Source organism: Papaver somniferum, unplaced genomic scaffold (genome assembly GCF_003573695.1).
Source record: "Papaver somniferum cultivar HN1 unplaced genomic scaffold, ASM357369v1 unplaced-scaffold_81, whole genome shotgun sequence".
In the NCBI taxonomy this organism is placed as follows: Eukaryota; Viridiplantae; Streptophyta; class Magnoliopsida; order Ranunculales; family Papaveraceae; genus Papaver; species Papaver somniferum.
In genome coordinates, this window is record NW_020651082.1 from 5,756,029 (window position 1) to 5,773,189 (window position 17,161).

The following is a 17,161-nucleotide window of genomic DNA, read 5'->3' on the forward strand; positions in this document are numbered from 1 at the left end:
CAATAGTATATCCAGTGTAAAATACAGGTTTGGGGGTAGCTCATTTTTTTTTGCAGCCTCAATTGCACTGCTATACTATTATAATTGTGTGAGGCTGTTGAAATCTCTACACTTCGTCTTTTGGGTTGATCCTCAACTCTTTAGATTGTTGGTGTATGGTGAAATTCTCTTGTATATAATCCAGTAGGTAATGTCTCAGTTGAATCTTATGTGTCTCTTGTATATATTGTGCTAATCCAATGTACTCTCAGCTGAAAAATGTTGGATTCTATCCGTGAATAATGGAGTTCAGTTCTTTCTTTCGTCAAATCGGGTAATCTCTTTCCTTTTTCTCAAACTCAGCATGTTTCTCCTGGTATGTACAGTTATAAATCAGTTTATCATTAGAAACATTAAGGAAAATGTTTAGTTTAGGTTTGGGGGTGAGGAATAGATACCTTGACTGTAACTACTTAGAAATTGAACTCTGCCATATTATGAAAAAAAAATTAAAAAAATTAAAAATGGAGCTCGTTTACCTTGAAATGTTGATTTCTGTGCATGTATGAAATCTTAGGATTCTTAGTCTAGATGATGAGGCACCCCTGATTCTAGCACAATTCGCATGTTGATAAGAAATTTTCACATGCACGATCGACCAATACATGTATAACCTCGGGTAGGTGTTTTATCGGTTAAGTAGACTGCCAATCATCTAGAATTTTGAATGAGACTTGACTAGCTTGTTCTTTGGTTGGCTGAGATAGAAGTTGGAGGATATGTTAAGAAAAGCAACCATTGAATTTGAACGGGTGCATCGAAAAGGGCTACCTCTTCCTAAGAGTCATGTAATTAATTTTTCCTTTTGTTCAGGTATCAAAAGTGTCACTATGTTGTAAATATCAAGTACCAAGTTCAAGTTAAAAAAAAAATCAGAAAAACATCAGAAAAATACAAAAAATATCAAATTCCGTATTTTGTAATGTTAAAGACAATGTTTCTCTCCTGCCTCAAAAAAATAAAAGAGAGTAGTCTATGTAAATAAGAGTCATATTTTTGTTATTTATTGTAATAAGCAAGGAGGGTGCAGCCATCGATGTATAATGCGGGTAAACTGAAATATCACCAAATCTTGGGTGAACATTCACAATTCTCGTATAGCCGGACAGCTAACTTGGCTTTTGATTCAGTTCTTAGCCTAAAAAACTATCTCTTAGCGAGTGGCAGTCATAACTTCTGATCATTCTTAACATGTGTAGATACACTTTACACTCTTATCACATGTCTTTAGTTGTTACCAGTGCTAGGATTGTGCCTTTGAAACCTAGATTGACATATCCATTTGCTGTGAGCTAAAACTGTCTTGCACATGTCACATTTCATGGAATCTGAGCTTATATTTTGTCCTAGAACTTTGTAGGTACGTTCTAAGGAAACCTTCACGAGACTTCAACTCGTCCACTAGGGACACTTAGTGGTTTAAAAGGCTTAGTGCATAAGCTAAATGCATTCGAGAGACCAGCGACAGTGGTATAGGTAGGATTTCCTTAGTTTTGTTTTACTTGAGGACAAGTAAAATTCAGGTTTGGGGGTATTTGATGAGTACCAAATATTGTATATATCTGCACCTTTTTATTGGCATTTAACTCATCTTTTGTGCGCTAACTCTCCATTTTATCCCATATTCTGTGTTTTCGTTGTTTTCAAGGATAAATACTTTTATTAATTAATTTTGTATTTTTAGGTTCTAAATAAATCTTGGATGAATTGAGGAGCGAAAAGAGCAGAAAAATGGTGGAAAATCGATAAAGAATCCCGCAAGAAGGCATCGAAGAATGTTGTGCGCAAGACTCAGAGGCTAGAAGTAGGCTTAGAAGAAAGAATTATTCTTAAAGATGAAGTGGGCTAGCATACCCAAAGCCCAACACCCTTACCCAAATCCATTTCTATAACCCAAACCTGTTTCCTTCTTAGCCGTCAGATTCGATACAGATGATTTGCATCCAATGGTATCTACCCTCGAAGCATCAATTTTGCTACTCCCTGCCCAACACTATAGCACCTAACACCACCTTCTCCTACTCAAACCACTCCCAAACAGCCCCTTCCTCAAACCATGTCGATCCCATCTCTTCTCCCCATCCTTCTCTGCAACCACCACTCCCTTCCACCACCTTCTCCGCCCCTACCAGCCACCACAGCCTCCACAACCACCCTACAACCCTAAAACCGAAACCCATCACTACCCCCATCATTCCATGACTATAAGTCTATTTCTCTGATTTCATCCTTCCTATTAGGGTTTTGAAATTAGTGAATTAGGTTGAAGGACATGGATATAGGCAGCTAGAGTTCGAGCAGCGGCATGGAGGGGAGTAATGGAAGGAAGCAGCAAGCAGCATGGGCAAGATTTGACCCATCGAATTAGGTAATTGTGTAACCCTAATTCAACTGCCCTGTTTTGAATTTGAGGGAAATTTCTGTAACCCTAATTTTGTATTTTGTAAGTATAAATAGAGGATGTGTGTGTGCTGTTAGGGACATGCCCGGACTAGCCGGTGCAACAAGCTGTAGTTTATGTTTGTTATCAGTACTATGATGTTTTAATTCAATAACTAGGGTTTAGATGAAGCCCTAGCTTTCTACTGAGTTATCCATGTTATTTATATTGCTCTTGAATGCTTAAATTGTTAGGATAGTTTCAATTTTAGTATGTCAATGCTTTGCTTTCATAGTGTATGCCATGTATCTATTGTAGTTAGGATAAAACTGTGTTGATTATGCTGCAGCTCATGCTTTAGAGACTGTTGTTAATCCCTTGACTAGTTGTGCTTAATTAGACAGTTAGTGCTATGGATTAATACCTTAGTTGCAATTGAACTACCTATTTGAGAAACACCTTAGATATAGGGCAGACTTGAATCTTCACCCTTATCTGTTATAAGGACAAGAGTAGTATAATTAGCTGAATATATATAGTGTCAGTTAGTGGTGGATTTGATAATCCTAGTACCTCCTTTCTCAGTGTTAACATCTTTGTTATCGCATCTTCATTTTACTATTGAATCTCTGCCAACATATTTGTCGTATCGACGCAAAATACCCCTTTGGTTACTTATTGTTTTGAAATCAGTTTTAGTAATACTTTAGCTTCAATTTACACCCACCAAGTCCCTGTGGAACGACCTGTTCTTGCACACTATATACAACTATCACTGTGCACTTGCAGTCTCATTGTAGGCACATCTTTCTAAGCCTACCATTTATATTTCTCAAATCGGAAGTTCATGAACTTAAACAATAAATCAATAAGGAATGCAATTTCCAAACCGTGGCTATATTATTCATGAATTGATTTAAGTGAATCAAACCGATTTTGTTTCAATTGTGTATATGCATAAAGACCTAAGCAATTGAACAACTCTTCAACTAGTTCTTTTGAAGTCATTTCAACTAGTTGTGAAGAAAATGAATACGGTTAATATGAAAGTTCTCATCTGGGTAACCATTGGTTAACTATTTGAAAACCAACTAAGTGTACACATTTAGGTATGGTTACTCAAACCTAAATGAAATACATTTCATTTGTGTGTGACAAGCTAAGTTTCGACCTAACGGTTGAAAGATGTTAGCTTGGTTAAATTAGGTTTTTCATCCAACGGTGAATATTGAATGCTTTGTTACCAAGATAACTTATATTACAAACCCTGATTTGAAAACTACATAAAGGAGACATCTAGCAACTGGAAAAACTAATCCCCACACCTCTTGTGTGATACTAGTTGGTTTTTCTAGAGTCGGTTCTCCTTTAACCTTAGGTTTCTTCTCGAGACCCTATAGGTTAACGACTGAAAGACTTCATTGGGATTTTAAAGCCAGACGAAACTACTTCTCTTGTAGTTGATCGATCTGATCTTGCCATTTTCTATCTTACAAGTTCAATTGAATAATTGACTTGAGATTATATCTCCGATAGGGAAAGATAAATAGAAATCACAAACATCTTCGTATCGTCGTTTGGTATTCCGCAATATCAAGTTTCGCTACCATAGGATTTAGATTATTGTGAGGTGATTGATAATTCTAGGTTGTTTTTCGGGAATATATGTTCGGGTTATCGATTGGTTCATGTTCACCTTAAATTTATCAAAAGACGGTACAAAACGCTTAGGTTTATCTGTGGAAGACAGATTTATCTATTATCCTAGACTTTTCTGTGTGATACAGATTTGTTTATTAAAGTGTTCGACTTTGGGTCGTAGAAACTCTTGGTTGTGGCTGAGATCATCTAAGGGAATCAAGTGCGTAGCATCCTGCTGGGATCAGAGACGTAAGGAGCGCAACTGTACCTTGAATCAGTGTGAGATTGATTGGGGTTAAACTACAATCCAGACCGAAGTTAGTTTGTAGTAGGCTAGTGTCTGTAGCTTATTAATACAGTATGGTGTTCAATCTGGACTTGGTCCCAGGGTTTTTCTGCATTTTCAGTTTCCTCGTTAACAAAACTTCTTGTGTCTGTGTTGTTTATATTCCGCATTATATTTTGTTATATAATTGAAATATCACAGGTTGTGCGTTAAGATCAATCAATTAGAATATCCAACCTTTGGTTATTTATTTAAATTGATCGACACTTGGATATTGGTCTTTGGTAGCATCCAAGTTATTTCTCATGTATTTGATAAAGACTCACAAATTTCTATTTGCTTCAGTATAGATCAAATCGAGAGATCGAGATATTAACTCCTTGATATACTTTTTATTAAGATTGAGTCTGACTATCTAGTTGATTCTCTTAAAAGTATATTGGAGTTAGTCCAATAGATTTCTAATCGAAATATTGGGTGAGGTTGTTAGACCCCCGTATTTTTATTAATAATTATAAATTAATCAAACAATAATCTAGAAATAAAAGTAGTATCGTTGGTTAGATCTTGAAAAGTTATGCGAAATGGACTATATATACGTGTCATTCAGATATCACACGAAGAATAAATTATCTGATGTAAGTAAAAATGGAGTATATAATTGTGTCTACTTTGATAGTTTATATGCTAAGATTGGTTATTGCGTTAATCTTGATCTTAGTCGATCTAAACAAAGGAGTTTATATTGATTAAATGGAAGAACCTTTGTACACAACTTATCTCAGATTAACTTGGTTGGTCTTGGAGATTTATAGATAGGTTACTGAAATAGTTACTATTTTGGATTGCGATTCAAAGGATATGAGTTTTTGAAGACTTCACATCTGGGAAAGCGACTTAAGATAGTAGACTCTATCTTAGAATTCATGTACCCAAACTAGATTTGTAGTAGGAGCAATGATACTGAAGGAAATGTATAACCGTAAGCTAGATTACTTTGTCTAAACTATACAAAATTGTAGTATTCTTTGTACAATGGATTAATTCTGAGAACATTCAAAACTCGATTTGGTCTCGGGTTTTCATGCCTTGTAGTTTTTGCCGTTAACAAAATTTTGTGTGTCGTGTGATTTACTTTACTTCTGCGTTATATTGTTTTGTATTTATAATTTAATAAATACACTTGTACATTAATCAAACACTTAGTTTGATCCCTTAGATTGGGTCGGTTTCGAACTTACGCTATATATCAAGTTACATCTTGTTTAAGTGATCCGCTTGGCAATTCATGTATGTATTAGATTACATGGTGCATCTTGTATATAGGTTTCCATCCCTCGTTATTTCACTTTCTAATATAGATTTCAACCAACTAGTGTCGATGTACGATCTATCAAATCTAAGAGTTATGATCAATAATATTTGAATGGTCTCATATTAGAAAGATTATTGAATTAACCTAGATATACGTTGCAGAAATATCTAAGAATATTATTACCAACTCATTCTTTATGATCCTCAGGTAAAGTGGTTCTTGAAGAACAAAAGTAAAACTTATGCAACACACGCAAATTTTCCAAAGTATAGTTTGTGTAGTTACATGAAACCTCTATGTATGATAAATGGTCAAGGCTAGGTTACTCAAAAACAAAGTTACATTGTCTAGGAATGGAAGCATTAAGTTTTTGATTAAAATAGGTATTTACTCAAGTATTCACGGTTTCAGTTCGCGAACTATTGCTTAAAGTTCGTATACAATTTCCTATTCACGAGATCAACCTGCTTTAATAAATCACTCATAACATCTTCATTATAACTCGGAATCGAGTGATTCTTGGCTCATTGGATTTGTATTTCATTCACTACAACATGAGGACCTTTCCATGGTTAAAGGTCATTCTCACTAAAATCTTAGGCACCAAATTCCATGGGTGTATATACAAAAATATATTTATCATCATAGAAATTGTTCCAACGAGTGAGCATTTTGTATCGATGGATTAGAAAGATAGAATAAACAAGAGTTCCAAAAGAAATAATTCTCCACGTAGCTTTGTTGATGAAATCCTCGTGATGTCTTCGTTGTCCTTAATTTTTCATTCTTCAAAGGTATTCGGTGATTTCTGATGCTCAACTACCATACTCTAATCCAAGTCCGAGACTGACCTTAGTAGACTATAAATCAAGATATAAGTTTGATCAACTAGAATTGACAACCAACTTGACATACCAAAACTTGTGAGTTTGACTGAGTGACGCTCTAACACCGACAATTCGAGTCTCATTGAATAATTGAAAACCTAGTTGACCACTCAAGAATGAAGCATATTGAATTACATACCACTTCGTCATAGATTTGTTTAAAAACGGCATTGTCAAACTTGAGCATGTGTCTTCTGAACAACAATTAATTTGTTGATATTCTCACAAACCTCTATTCGAACATTTTAATATCTTCGGAACTCTATTGTTATTGTTCTTGTCCATTAATGCAAGCATATACTATTGCTCATGTGCTTATTTGGATCTTTGTGGGGCAATATGGCTTGGTTTTCAATAAAATAAGTAACTATCCGTTCTGGGTCAATACATTTTTTTCTCTCGACTCCTTTGAGATACTTGCTAGGTGTATCCTGGCATATGTATGATTATATGTTTATGCAAATCCATCTTAGGGAAGACAATTCTCACTTTTATTTTTTTGTTGAACTATCGCTTCAAAAAGATGTCTCCAGAATCAGTAGGTTACGCGACTGACTGATGCTTTGGTTCTATGATAATAACCCTGTCATAGAACCATTTTTGTTGTAGTAATTGATAAAAGCAAACGATTTTTGAAAATAGTTTCATTGTATTTTATTGTTTTAAAAATAATTAATTTTTTTACTATAATATTCAATTTAGTAATTATTATGATTATTAAGTATTATTTTTCTTAACCACAAATATAAAAATAAAACTAAAATCAGATAATTGCTAAATTTGCTCTTGATAAATTAAAGAATTTTTCAATTAAAAATATATAAACTATAAAACAGAAAATAATAGTAATTTCATAGAATAAAATGTTGATCATATACATATTAAAGAGTAATTTTGTCATTCATACAATAAAACATTCAGCAGGAAAAAAAGATATGTAATTATGGTGGGACCACAACTTTTGCTGCTGAAATGTTTTTCAAAGTGCCTTTTCATTTAAAAAAAACGATACCAAACTCAGCCTTAAATACTGAAACCCTAATTTTGTGACGTGGTTAAAAAAAGCTTATAGATTAAAGCCTTATAGCTTGTTGGTTACCAGTAACAAAAATGTTTCTGCTTCTCTAAAAGCAGAAGCCAGAAACGAAATGTTATTACTTCACAAAAGTTATTTTTTTCTTTAATAACTCATTCTGAAATGATGTACACAAACTTACTCTGACTTTTTTGTTTTCACAAGTCAAAATACAATTTCTGGAGTAATATCCAACCCAAAAATTAGCAGACCAAATGAGATAAAGACACAAAAAAATTATCAGGTAAAGAATACCTAGAGCTGATTTAGAAGGTGTTATCGTTTAGTGTACATATATCATCCCCAGAACAACAACAACAAGAAAAAAAAAAATCCAAACTCCTTCACTTGTACTCAGTATAGGGCAGAAATCTCAACATGGCGCCATTTTTGTTTTCATCCGTCTAGTGATCTCACTTTAGAGTTTCTAAGGGTATAAGTGCGGGAAAGATTTTCATTGAGCAACCGTATCTGTTATGGTCGACCTTTTAGCATTTGCGGGCCTTACCGGTTTTTGCTTCTTGCAGAAAAATGATGTGCATCTAGCCAGATGTTGCTTTTGATTTAGACATTGAGTGTGGTAGACAAATTGAATAGAGATACTTTCCTCCTGATTTTTCACGTCAACTACCAACCTTTTAACTTTTTCTTAGTTGTTAAAAGCCATCGAAGTTTCAACATCACTCCAACGGTATGCTTGCTTTTAAAATCCCACCCTCCCAGACCAAACATGTACGTGAATTTATTTTGATCGGAAGAGACCTGAACATACAAACTCTCAAGGTCGTCAATCGTGAACTAGTGATAAAGCTTACATCTGAGCTAACTCGGACGCGGGCACCGTAATTATTACCTGGTACTAATCTTGATCCAAATTTAGCGATCAACATTAATAACGGGAGTCATACCTAGCCAAATAACAATTTCTTATTCTTGATCATCCTAGTTAAAATCGTTGGATGTAGTGTTTAAGTGATGATATCAATGATTTGAATTCGAAACTTACCAACATAAGGAGGATTTTTTTCGGAAAATGGGTCATTTGTCCAAATATTTTTAAAACATGGTTTTAATTGACGAGTAAAAATTAGTATGGGTAAAATGAACACCAAAAAAATAACAAGAATGAAACTGGGTTCATCCTGGATCAGACTTAAAGAAGAGCGAGGGTGAAACTGGATGCATTTTGATGTAAGTTAAAAATAAGAAAAAATATTTGAAAATGGGTAGGATGAAACTGTTTACATCCTGACTATTTTTACATTCTCGTTTATTTAAACAGTATCAAATTTTACATGTCTTTTTCACTCAAGAATTGTTGATTTTGGTCTTTTTAACCAATTTTGTGATTTTTTTTGTTTCTTTTCCTAGATTTTATTTATTTTTTCATTGCATAATATGTATTAAGCAAGAAGAGAATTGCAAACTTCTACTAAAGGTTCTTTCCTAACAAGATTGTCCAAAATCAAAGGAACGCGCACTAAGGAGTCTTTAATACAATAGTTTCTAGTCTGACATGTAAGCCGGTCTACTAGATGATTTTTTACACGTTTAATATACATAACTTTAAATATTCTACTGCTAGAAAGCAAAGACCGACAATCTACCAAACCATCACTACTTCTCCACCCGGTCTAAATTACTATCTCCATTAACGAAATTTATTAGTTGGAGACGGTCACCAACGAAAATCAGTTTTAACATTCTTTTCTTTCTTTTCCTTGATACATGGGCTTCAAGGTGGTTTTACAATTGTTTTGAGGTTTAAATTTTAATATTTGGGATTTAGCCCAACTTTTCTGAATCCTAAAGTAAAAGAAGGTTGTTTTTAAGCATACCTAAAAAAAATTTAGGCATACCAATTTATTTTCCTAACTAGGGTGTGTTTATAAGGGTTGTCTAATAGGTATGAAATGACATATATACCCTTAAACAATATATATTATTAAATTGAAGGATTTGACGCATAAATTCAACAAAATGAAGAATCAACTCCTAAAATGATAATTAGAATGTATTTAATATAAACCCTCTCTTATTTTATTGTTCTTTATTGATGAAATATGATTAATTGAGAAAAAACTAGAACTTGTTGTGGTTACAGAACGAAGTTCGGCTGATTAGCGAGATGAATTATGAGCCGAATTGTTCACTTCTTCGTTCTGAAAGTGCTTATGAACAGTTCGGATGATAATTCATTTATAAACGATAGCCGAACTTCCCGGTGGTTAATACAATGTTCTTTACAAAAGCTTCTTGCAAGTGTATATGAACAGTTCGACATGAAATTTCAAGTCGAACCTAGTCACAGTTAAAGATGCATAGGGGTTCGACGTATTTGATAATCATAATATGTGCCGAACTTTGCACATTTACGAGGTTCGGCTATTACGATATTCACATTATGTGCCGAAGCAATACAAAATTCTTACCCCAACAATTATCAGGAATATAAATGATCAGGTTCGGCTTATATAATACTTATGTAAATAGTCGAACCATGTACTACCAAAAGGTTCGGCGCTTACGATTTTCTCAATATAAGCCGAACCTCACATAATTTTTCTTCCAGATCACACAGGATTAGGTCGGCTCATTATGAAGTAGGTTCGGCTCATAATAATAACACTTTCAACTTGCCGAACTATTCATTAGTTGAAGTACACAAAATACCCTTTTCATTAATGAATGGAAAGAATAAACTGTATGAGATGCCCTTCATTATTTTGGTTGTGTAGAATATACCCTTTTCATTCATGAACGGAATGGTTCAGCTCATACGATTTTCATTATATAAGCCGAACCATTAAAAAAATTTATTCCAGAACTCTCGGGAATAGGTTCGGCTTTCTAGGAAAATTTTATACAAGCCGAACTAGTGTCTAGCAAATGGGTTGGAAGTGGAAAATATATGTTCGGCGCATACCTAAACAGTTTCAGCTAGCCGAACTGTTCATCAAGGGATTGGTTCGGCTCATAGATGTAAGCCGAACTGTTCATGGTTCGCAAAATCATTCTCGTAATCTAAGAAATCAGCCATTTGGGAATCATTGTTGTAGTTGATATGTATTTTCCTAGGTCTTTTGTATGAAGAATGACCCTCCTCATCCTCAATTGAATCAAGACATTTTTATTCTCACTTTCTCCTTCTGTCATTCTCAATAAATAAAAATTCCCCCCAAAATTTATCATTTACACAAACAAATCTTATAATTCTGAAAATTATCTTAATCACTAAACAAAAATCTCAATCACTAATACAGATTATTAACACTAATACATAAAGAACAGATTTGTCATTATAAAAAAATTTGGTTAAGAAATTTTCTGATTTTGTTATTTGACATCCCCTTTTATCTTCACTCGATATACCTAGAAATTTTTAGATATGCCTAAAAACAGCCTTCAAGTAAAAAGCTTTAAAGAAACAAAATTCACGCCTAAATAGTCATATTTGGCCGTCAATATGGGTGAAACAAAATAGTAAACTCAAGTCCACAAAACGAAGAAACAGCCTCGTGGGTCAATCATTTAACAATTATTATAGTTGTTGTTGTTTTTGGAAAACGCGTCTTATTCATTTTCAGTCCATTATAGAACTTAATTTGAAATTCCAAGTCAAACTAGTGTAGCTAAGGAGCACCGGATATATATATATATATATATATAAATATACATCCTACTACTCGTTTCCAAAACACATCAATTTTCCTCCCATCCTCTCATTTCATTTCTCATTCCAGTTGTTGCTTCTCTTTTCAGTAGTTTGCATCCCATTATCCCTTCTCACTGGAATTGCAAAATCTTACAACCAGGAAAAAAACCCATGGGATTTTTCAGTATCATCAAGGAAGCTTGTAAACTTTCGTTCACATGGAAGAAATTATTCTCACATATCGCCGTAGGCATACTCTTGCCTCTCGCAGCCCTTAACTTGAACGAAATCCAAATTAGTCACTACATCGAAACCGAAACTTATCAAAACAACGAGAATGCCAGACGCCTTGCTTTGAGTATAACCCAATTTGTCTACGCACTGGCTTTAGTGTTCTTTACTCTGTACTCGACTTCCATTGTGGTTTACGCCGTTGCTTGTTTCTATACCTCCAAAGATGTTACTTTCAAGAATGTCAGCGGAGCATTTAGTAAAGTATGGGGGAGGCTTATCGTAACTTTCTTGTGGTATTTACTCTTCGTGGTTATATACTTGAGTGTGGCTATCGGTTTGTTGATCTGGTTTGCGACCACGACTGGTGACGTGAGGAACAAGTTAGCTATTGCTCTTGTTGTTCTATCAGTATTCTACTTTATCGGACTGGTTTACGTAACACTCATTTATAACGTCGCGACGGTAGTTTGCGTTTTGGAGAAGGATTATGGCAGAAAAGCCTTTGGAAGGAGTATGAAGTTGATCAAGGGTAAGTTATGGGTTTCTTTCTTTGTCTATCTTCTTCTTGATATCGCATTTGCCGGTATACTGGTCGTATATTCTTTGTTCGTGGTTAATGCTAACATATTGAGTTTAGTGGGGAAAGTATTTGTGGCAATAGGCTGTTATTTGTTGATGACAATTCTACTTCATTTCTATTTTGTTATTCAAACGGTCATCTATTTCAAGTGCAAGTCTCACCACAACGAGAGCTTATCAGATGTTGTGCGTCACTTGGAGGATTCTTACATACAGTTGGGCAGGGAAAATGGCGCACAACGAGTATCCGTTTGATGGGTTCGTCACTTGGATGGTTGTATTATTTGTTGGCTGATTTGTACTATCTTATATTATATTTTTTACATAAATTTGTATGGAGAATTATTTTTTTACTTGAGTAAAAAATAAAACAACAGTGGTGCAAATGTAAATGTCAAAGTCAAAGAAGAACATCAAAGACCAAAAATAATTGATCAATCAACAGCACCCAAACATTTTAATCAAAGATATAAGACGATCACTTCTTCCATTTACTTTCTAGTAATGGCGGCTGTGGTCGGCGCGTTTATACATGGTGGGGGTGGTATAAGCGAAAGGACCGACAGAACACAAGTTCATCTTCTTTTCAGGAACGACTTTACATGCACTAGGAACTTGATAATCACCCTTCGCGATGACGATAGGAATGTTGCAAGTTTCTGATGGTGAACTGTAGAGGAATGTCTTACACTTGATCAACTTTAAGCTTCCTTTTACCTTTAGAGGCAATTTAGCTAAGAAGTAACCTTGGTCATTGGTTTCAGGACTTAGAGTTGAAAATGGAGCTTTGTTGTCGTATGGATCTGAAGCTATACAGGTCACCCTGGCAACAGCACCTATTCAAACACAGACGAAACTAAAATCAGATACTACCTCCTTTTCCTATACTAACACAGACGAAATTAAAATCAGATACTACCTCCGTTTCTGAGAAAGGGGTACTATCATTTTAGTTTAACCTGAAAATAGGCCAAATTGAAAAATGATAGTAAATTGTAGAGGTATTTTTTTCATGAAATGGAGGGAGTCCTGGCAAGTATAAAAACTACCGTGTTTACCTAAGATAACATGATAAAAAGAAAGATTAAAGAATATACTAATCAATGAATGGAGATTAATATGATGATTTATACCTTCAAGGGGGGTCAATTTTGCTCCCGACTTGCAGTAAATGTATCCTTGAATACCCTGGGCAGAGTAGGTAAGTGATTTAATTGAGTAAGGCTCTGGTTTTGGTGATGGTTTTGGCAAGGCAACATATGGTAACTTGCTATCAGGTTTTGGAGCAACATATTCTCTCAACTTTCTTCCGTACCCGTAAGTCGTCGGTGGACTAGGCTTCTGATCATGTGTTGAACCGCAAGGAGTAGCGTCAGCACCGTAAAATGCAAGAGACACAAAAACAAGAGACAGTGCTAAAAGATGGCTGGATTTGAAATTGAGAACAGACATGGTTTAAATTGTATGAAAAATGTTGTTTTCTCTTTGCTCTTTCTGTTTGTGTCTGGAAGATGAACTGTAATAGAAATATATAGATTTCGTCGAGATGCTTCTTGGGTTTTGACATGTTGTGTATTTTTAAAATTTTGGAAAATGGGATTTTGAGCTTACATGTAGACACGATCTTTAAACCTAATACAGATTGGGATGCACGTATGTGAAATCCTTTGACACAAACAAGAAAAGGGGTGTGCATATACTTGCATCCTTTCACTACTTGTTCAACTCTACCTAGCATTTGTCAACAGCTTGGTTTATATTTTCTTCGATAGAACAGTACCTTTCGAGATGAATATTTATATAACTTGACTGCCTTCAAACATTGCTTCCGTCTCTGCTTGCTCTGCATCTAGAGCTTGGGTGGGGAGGTATCTATTTCCATGTTCAGTGCCTGCACAAATACAATGAGACCCAGTCCTACATTGTTGGGGAAGTATCTATTTTTACTCAGGTCTCAGGACGATATCTCAGAAGCAGTTTCATGCCAGGCAACTTGTCAGAAGGAGTTTCAAACCTTTCCACGTTGTCTATTTCCATGTTCAGTGCCTTCAGAGTGTTCTCCTGGAAGGAAGGTCCAGAGAATACTTGAATAAGATGGAAGTAATAGGTAAATTAACTAACTTTAGTCTCCACAGAGCTGCCAGGGTTTATTAGAGAAGATATGCAATGCAAGGGACATTAATTCAACAACCGTTGTTACTTCCACGACAAATTAGTTTAGATTTGACATCTTTCAGTTAAGATTTTGCAAAAATATGACAAAAGAAAAAAAGAAATTTGGGATTCTTAATGTTGATGCTATGGGGGCAATTCTACAGTAAATTAGCAGAGAAGCGAAATGAGAAAATAGTGAAGCTCTGGGAGGTAGATTTGAAGCGAAACGAACAGTATAAGCACTAGCTTCCCTCACCTTGTCCTTTGGATAATAGTATAATACAGACTAATTCATTGGAAGTTTTCCTTCTTTAAAACTTTTGAATTCGCCTCTCATGAGCTATGAGCATCGCCAAATAGTGCTGCAATTATTGCTTTCAGTAGACTGAAAACTGTCCTTTCATCTCTCTCTAATATCCGCACTTTTTTTCGCTGGATTACGTTCTACCTGTTTAACTTGCTCCAAATCCTACATCAGCGTAAGTAATGTTAGTTTGACAGAATACTTCCTAAGTTCATTTCATAAATGTGAATATCAATTAAGTTGAGTGTCACTTACTATTGCTTGTCCGCGTGCCCCCATGCTAAATGTAAAAAACCCTATCCTTCTTTCTCTGTAAGCATTCTTCATGCGGGTCGGAACTTACCGACAAGGAATCCGAACTCATTTAAGTAACATTCCATATTCTCTATTCCAATCTCGACAAAAATATGCAGAACATTCTTAACCAAAGTTCTATCAATTTGCTCTCCTTCACGCTCTCGATTAATCTGTCCAAGCAAATTTGATAAGTAGTAATAAGATAGGAATAACTGTTCGAACTTGAGAGTTAAAGATCTATCCTTAACATACCAGCGAGATGACAGCATCTTTTACTCTGCCATTGATCTCTTCGTCCAACTGAATGTAAAAGAAAACATTAAGAACAAATACATGTTGAAGAGCATAACTACACACATATTTCTTCAGCTAAACAAAGGAATAAACCAACTACAAAAGCAAGAACTTTTTGTGTACCAGTTTCCGGAAGCAATGAAGTCCAGCATGTTTAACTGGTGTGAAGACATCTCGCGGCAAGGAAGTACCGATCCAGATAACAGAAGAATTTTGAAAGCCATTTGACCATAATTTTATGATTCATCCACCTCTGCACAAGTTCTCTCAACAAAAACTCGTCATGTGCCTCTCTCAATGACGGCAATACCTGAAACAAAAAGCATTAATACACAATAACACTGAGTGTCAATTATACATAAAGTAAATGAGAAACAACTGGAAAGTGAAACTGAGCTAAATTCAAGCAGCAGAGCACAGATGAGTGGGTAAAATATCATGGTTAGCACTAACAGATCGCAATGTTGGTCATTTATCCGTCAAGCACTGAATCCATCCAAGCCACAATCCAATCTATATATCAGCCAGGTAAACGTAAACCACCACCATATGTACTTAAAAGTAAAAAACTTGACACAGGGCATACTTAATCGCCGAAAATAATTAGTACTACATCTTCATATTACCAATAAGTTGGATGTGTGTCTCAAATTAGAAGACAATAATCTTAATAGCACAACGTTTGCCTTTCCTGAACCACTATATGTCTAAGAAAAATCCAGAATAGATAAACCAAGTTCGACAAGTCACATTCCTAAAGTTACTCAGCCAGGTAGATGTAAACCATCACCATAAATCTGTTTCAAACTGAATTGAGACCACAATAGTCTTATAGCATGTTCAGATATCCTAACACAGTCCTAAAACAGACAAAGTAGATCTTCAAATACAAGAGTCATAATCTCAATACAAAGACAGGGCAGCAAATCTAACCCACTTTTGCATTAATGTACTCCTCGAATGCCAATACGTAGTTGTCATAAAGCTGGTGAGTATGTTCATGAGGCGGTTTCTGTGTACACATATTGAAAACTGTCTTGTAGTCAAAGTAAAGGAAACAAAGAATCCATCCAGGGCAGAACCACCTTACGTCAGAGACAGACACTCGCAAAGCATTCCTCCGAGCTGAATGGAGGGTTATCATAACCTGCAAAATCAAACACTGTTTCAACACCACCGATTTTCCCCAACCATACATGAACTCAGCCCTAAAGAACGATTCAAAAAAACTAAAACCCTAGGAGAAGAAAAGAAAATCTGTACCGAATCAGAAACTGTAATTTACAAGAATCAGTTACAGACGAAAATCTAATGATCGAAGCAAGAAAAAAAAATCAAAATTAAACAAAAAAACTCAATTTTCACCGTCGATTAAACTACAATCACAGGAAAATATTGTACTGAACTAGAGAGAGTATGATTACCTGAGTGAGTTTCGCTAACCCTAATGCTATTACCTCACCATTCGTGACTGCAATGATTTTATGGTAATCATTAATCAACATTTTCCCGATGATATTTTCCGTCCGCTTAGAAATTACTCAGACTAGGAGAATACTCGGACTATGAGAATATACAGGTTGGCCCGCTGTTGATTTCGAATCGGGGCGAGAAAAAAATCGGGAACGACAGATTTCATCCGTATCCGTCCGTAAAATTGTAGGTGAAGTCGAATCTGTGAGTTCTAAGAGCAACTACAATGGTACGATCAAACTCAAAGATCAAAGAGTAAAAAAACACAAAATTTGGGTTTAGTCATTGGTGAATCGTTACCGTGTTGGAGTAAATTTGGTGGAACGGATGTATAAGAGTTCGTCTGATATGGGACGTAGATATAAATGCGCTCGGATGGATCGTAACTTTAATTTACACCTGGTGTCGGACGTAGCCTAAAATCGCGTTTGGTGTGGGGCGTAATATATAAAACCACACGATGAAGAGGCGTAACTTGAAACTACGCCTGAATGGGCGCAATTAATGAATACGCCTGGTGGGACGCAATTAAAACGATACGCCTGATG

The 17,161-nt window shown here is 35.3% G+C and overlaps 1 protein-coding gene and 1 long non-coding RNA gene across 4 annotated transcripts; one reads left to right on the top strand and one right to left on the bottom strand.

Moving 5' to 3' along the window:
- The first annotated feature begins 11,449 nt into the window (after window positions 1-11,449).
- LOC113345216 lies at window positions 11,450-12,346 on the top strand. The gene has a single exon (XM_026589021.1). It carries the CDS (start codon window positions 11,450-11,452, stop codon window positions 12,344-12,346), a length of 897 nt encoding a protein of 298 aa, XP_026444806.1.
- Window positions 12,347-12,504: 158 nt separating this feature from the next.
- On the bottom strand, window positions 12,505-16,691 carry LOC113345324. 3 transcript variants are annotated; one of them, XR_003358070.1, is made up of 9 exons: window positions 16,565-16,691; window positions 16,078-16,287; window positions 15,264-15,450; window positions 15,099-15,146; window positions 14,805-15,016; window positions 14,502-14,714; window positions 13,872-14,152; window positions 13,225-13,432; window positions 12,505-12,927 (listed from the first exon to the last, which is right to left on the bottom strand). It is a non-coding gene; the product is annotated as an uncharacterized LOC113345324 (long non-coding RNA). The 3 variants fall into 3 exon arrangements; XR_003358071.1 differs by adding an exon at window positions 13,011-13,050 and having other exon boundaries at window positions 13,225-14,152; XR_003358069.1 differs by having other exon boundaries at window positions 13,225-14,152.
- Between the last annotated feature and the right edge of the window lie 470 nt (window positions 16,692-17,161).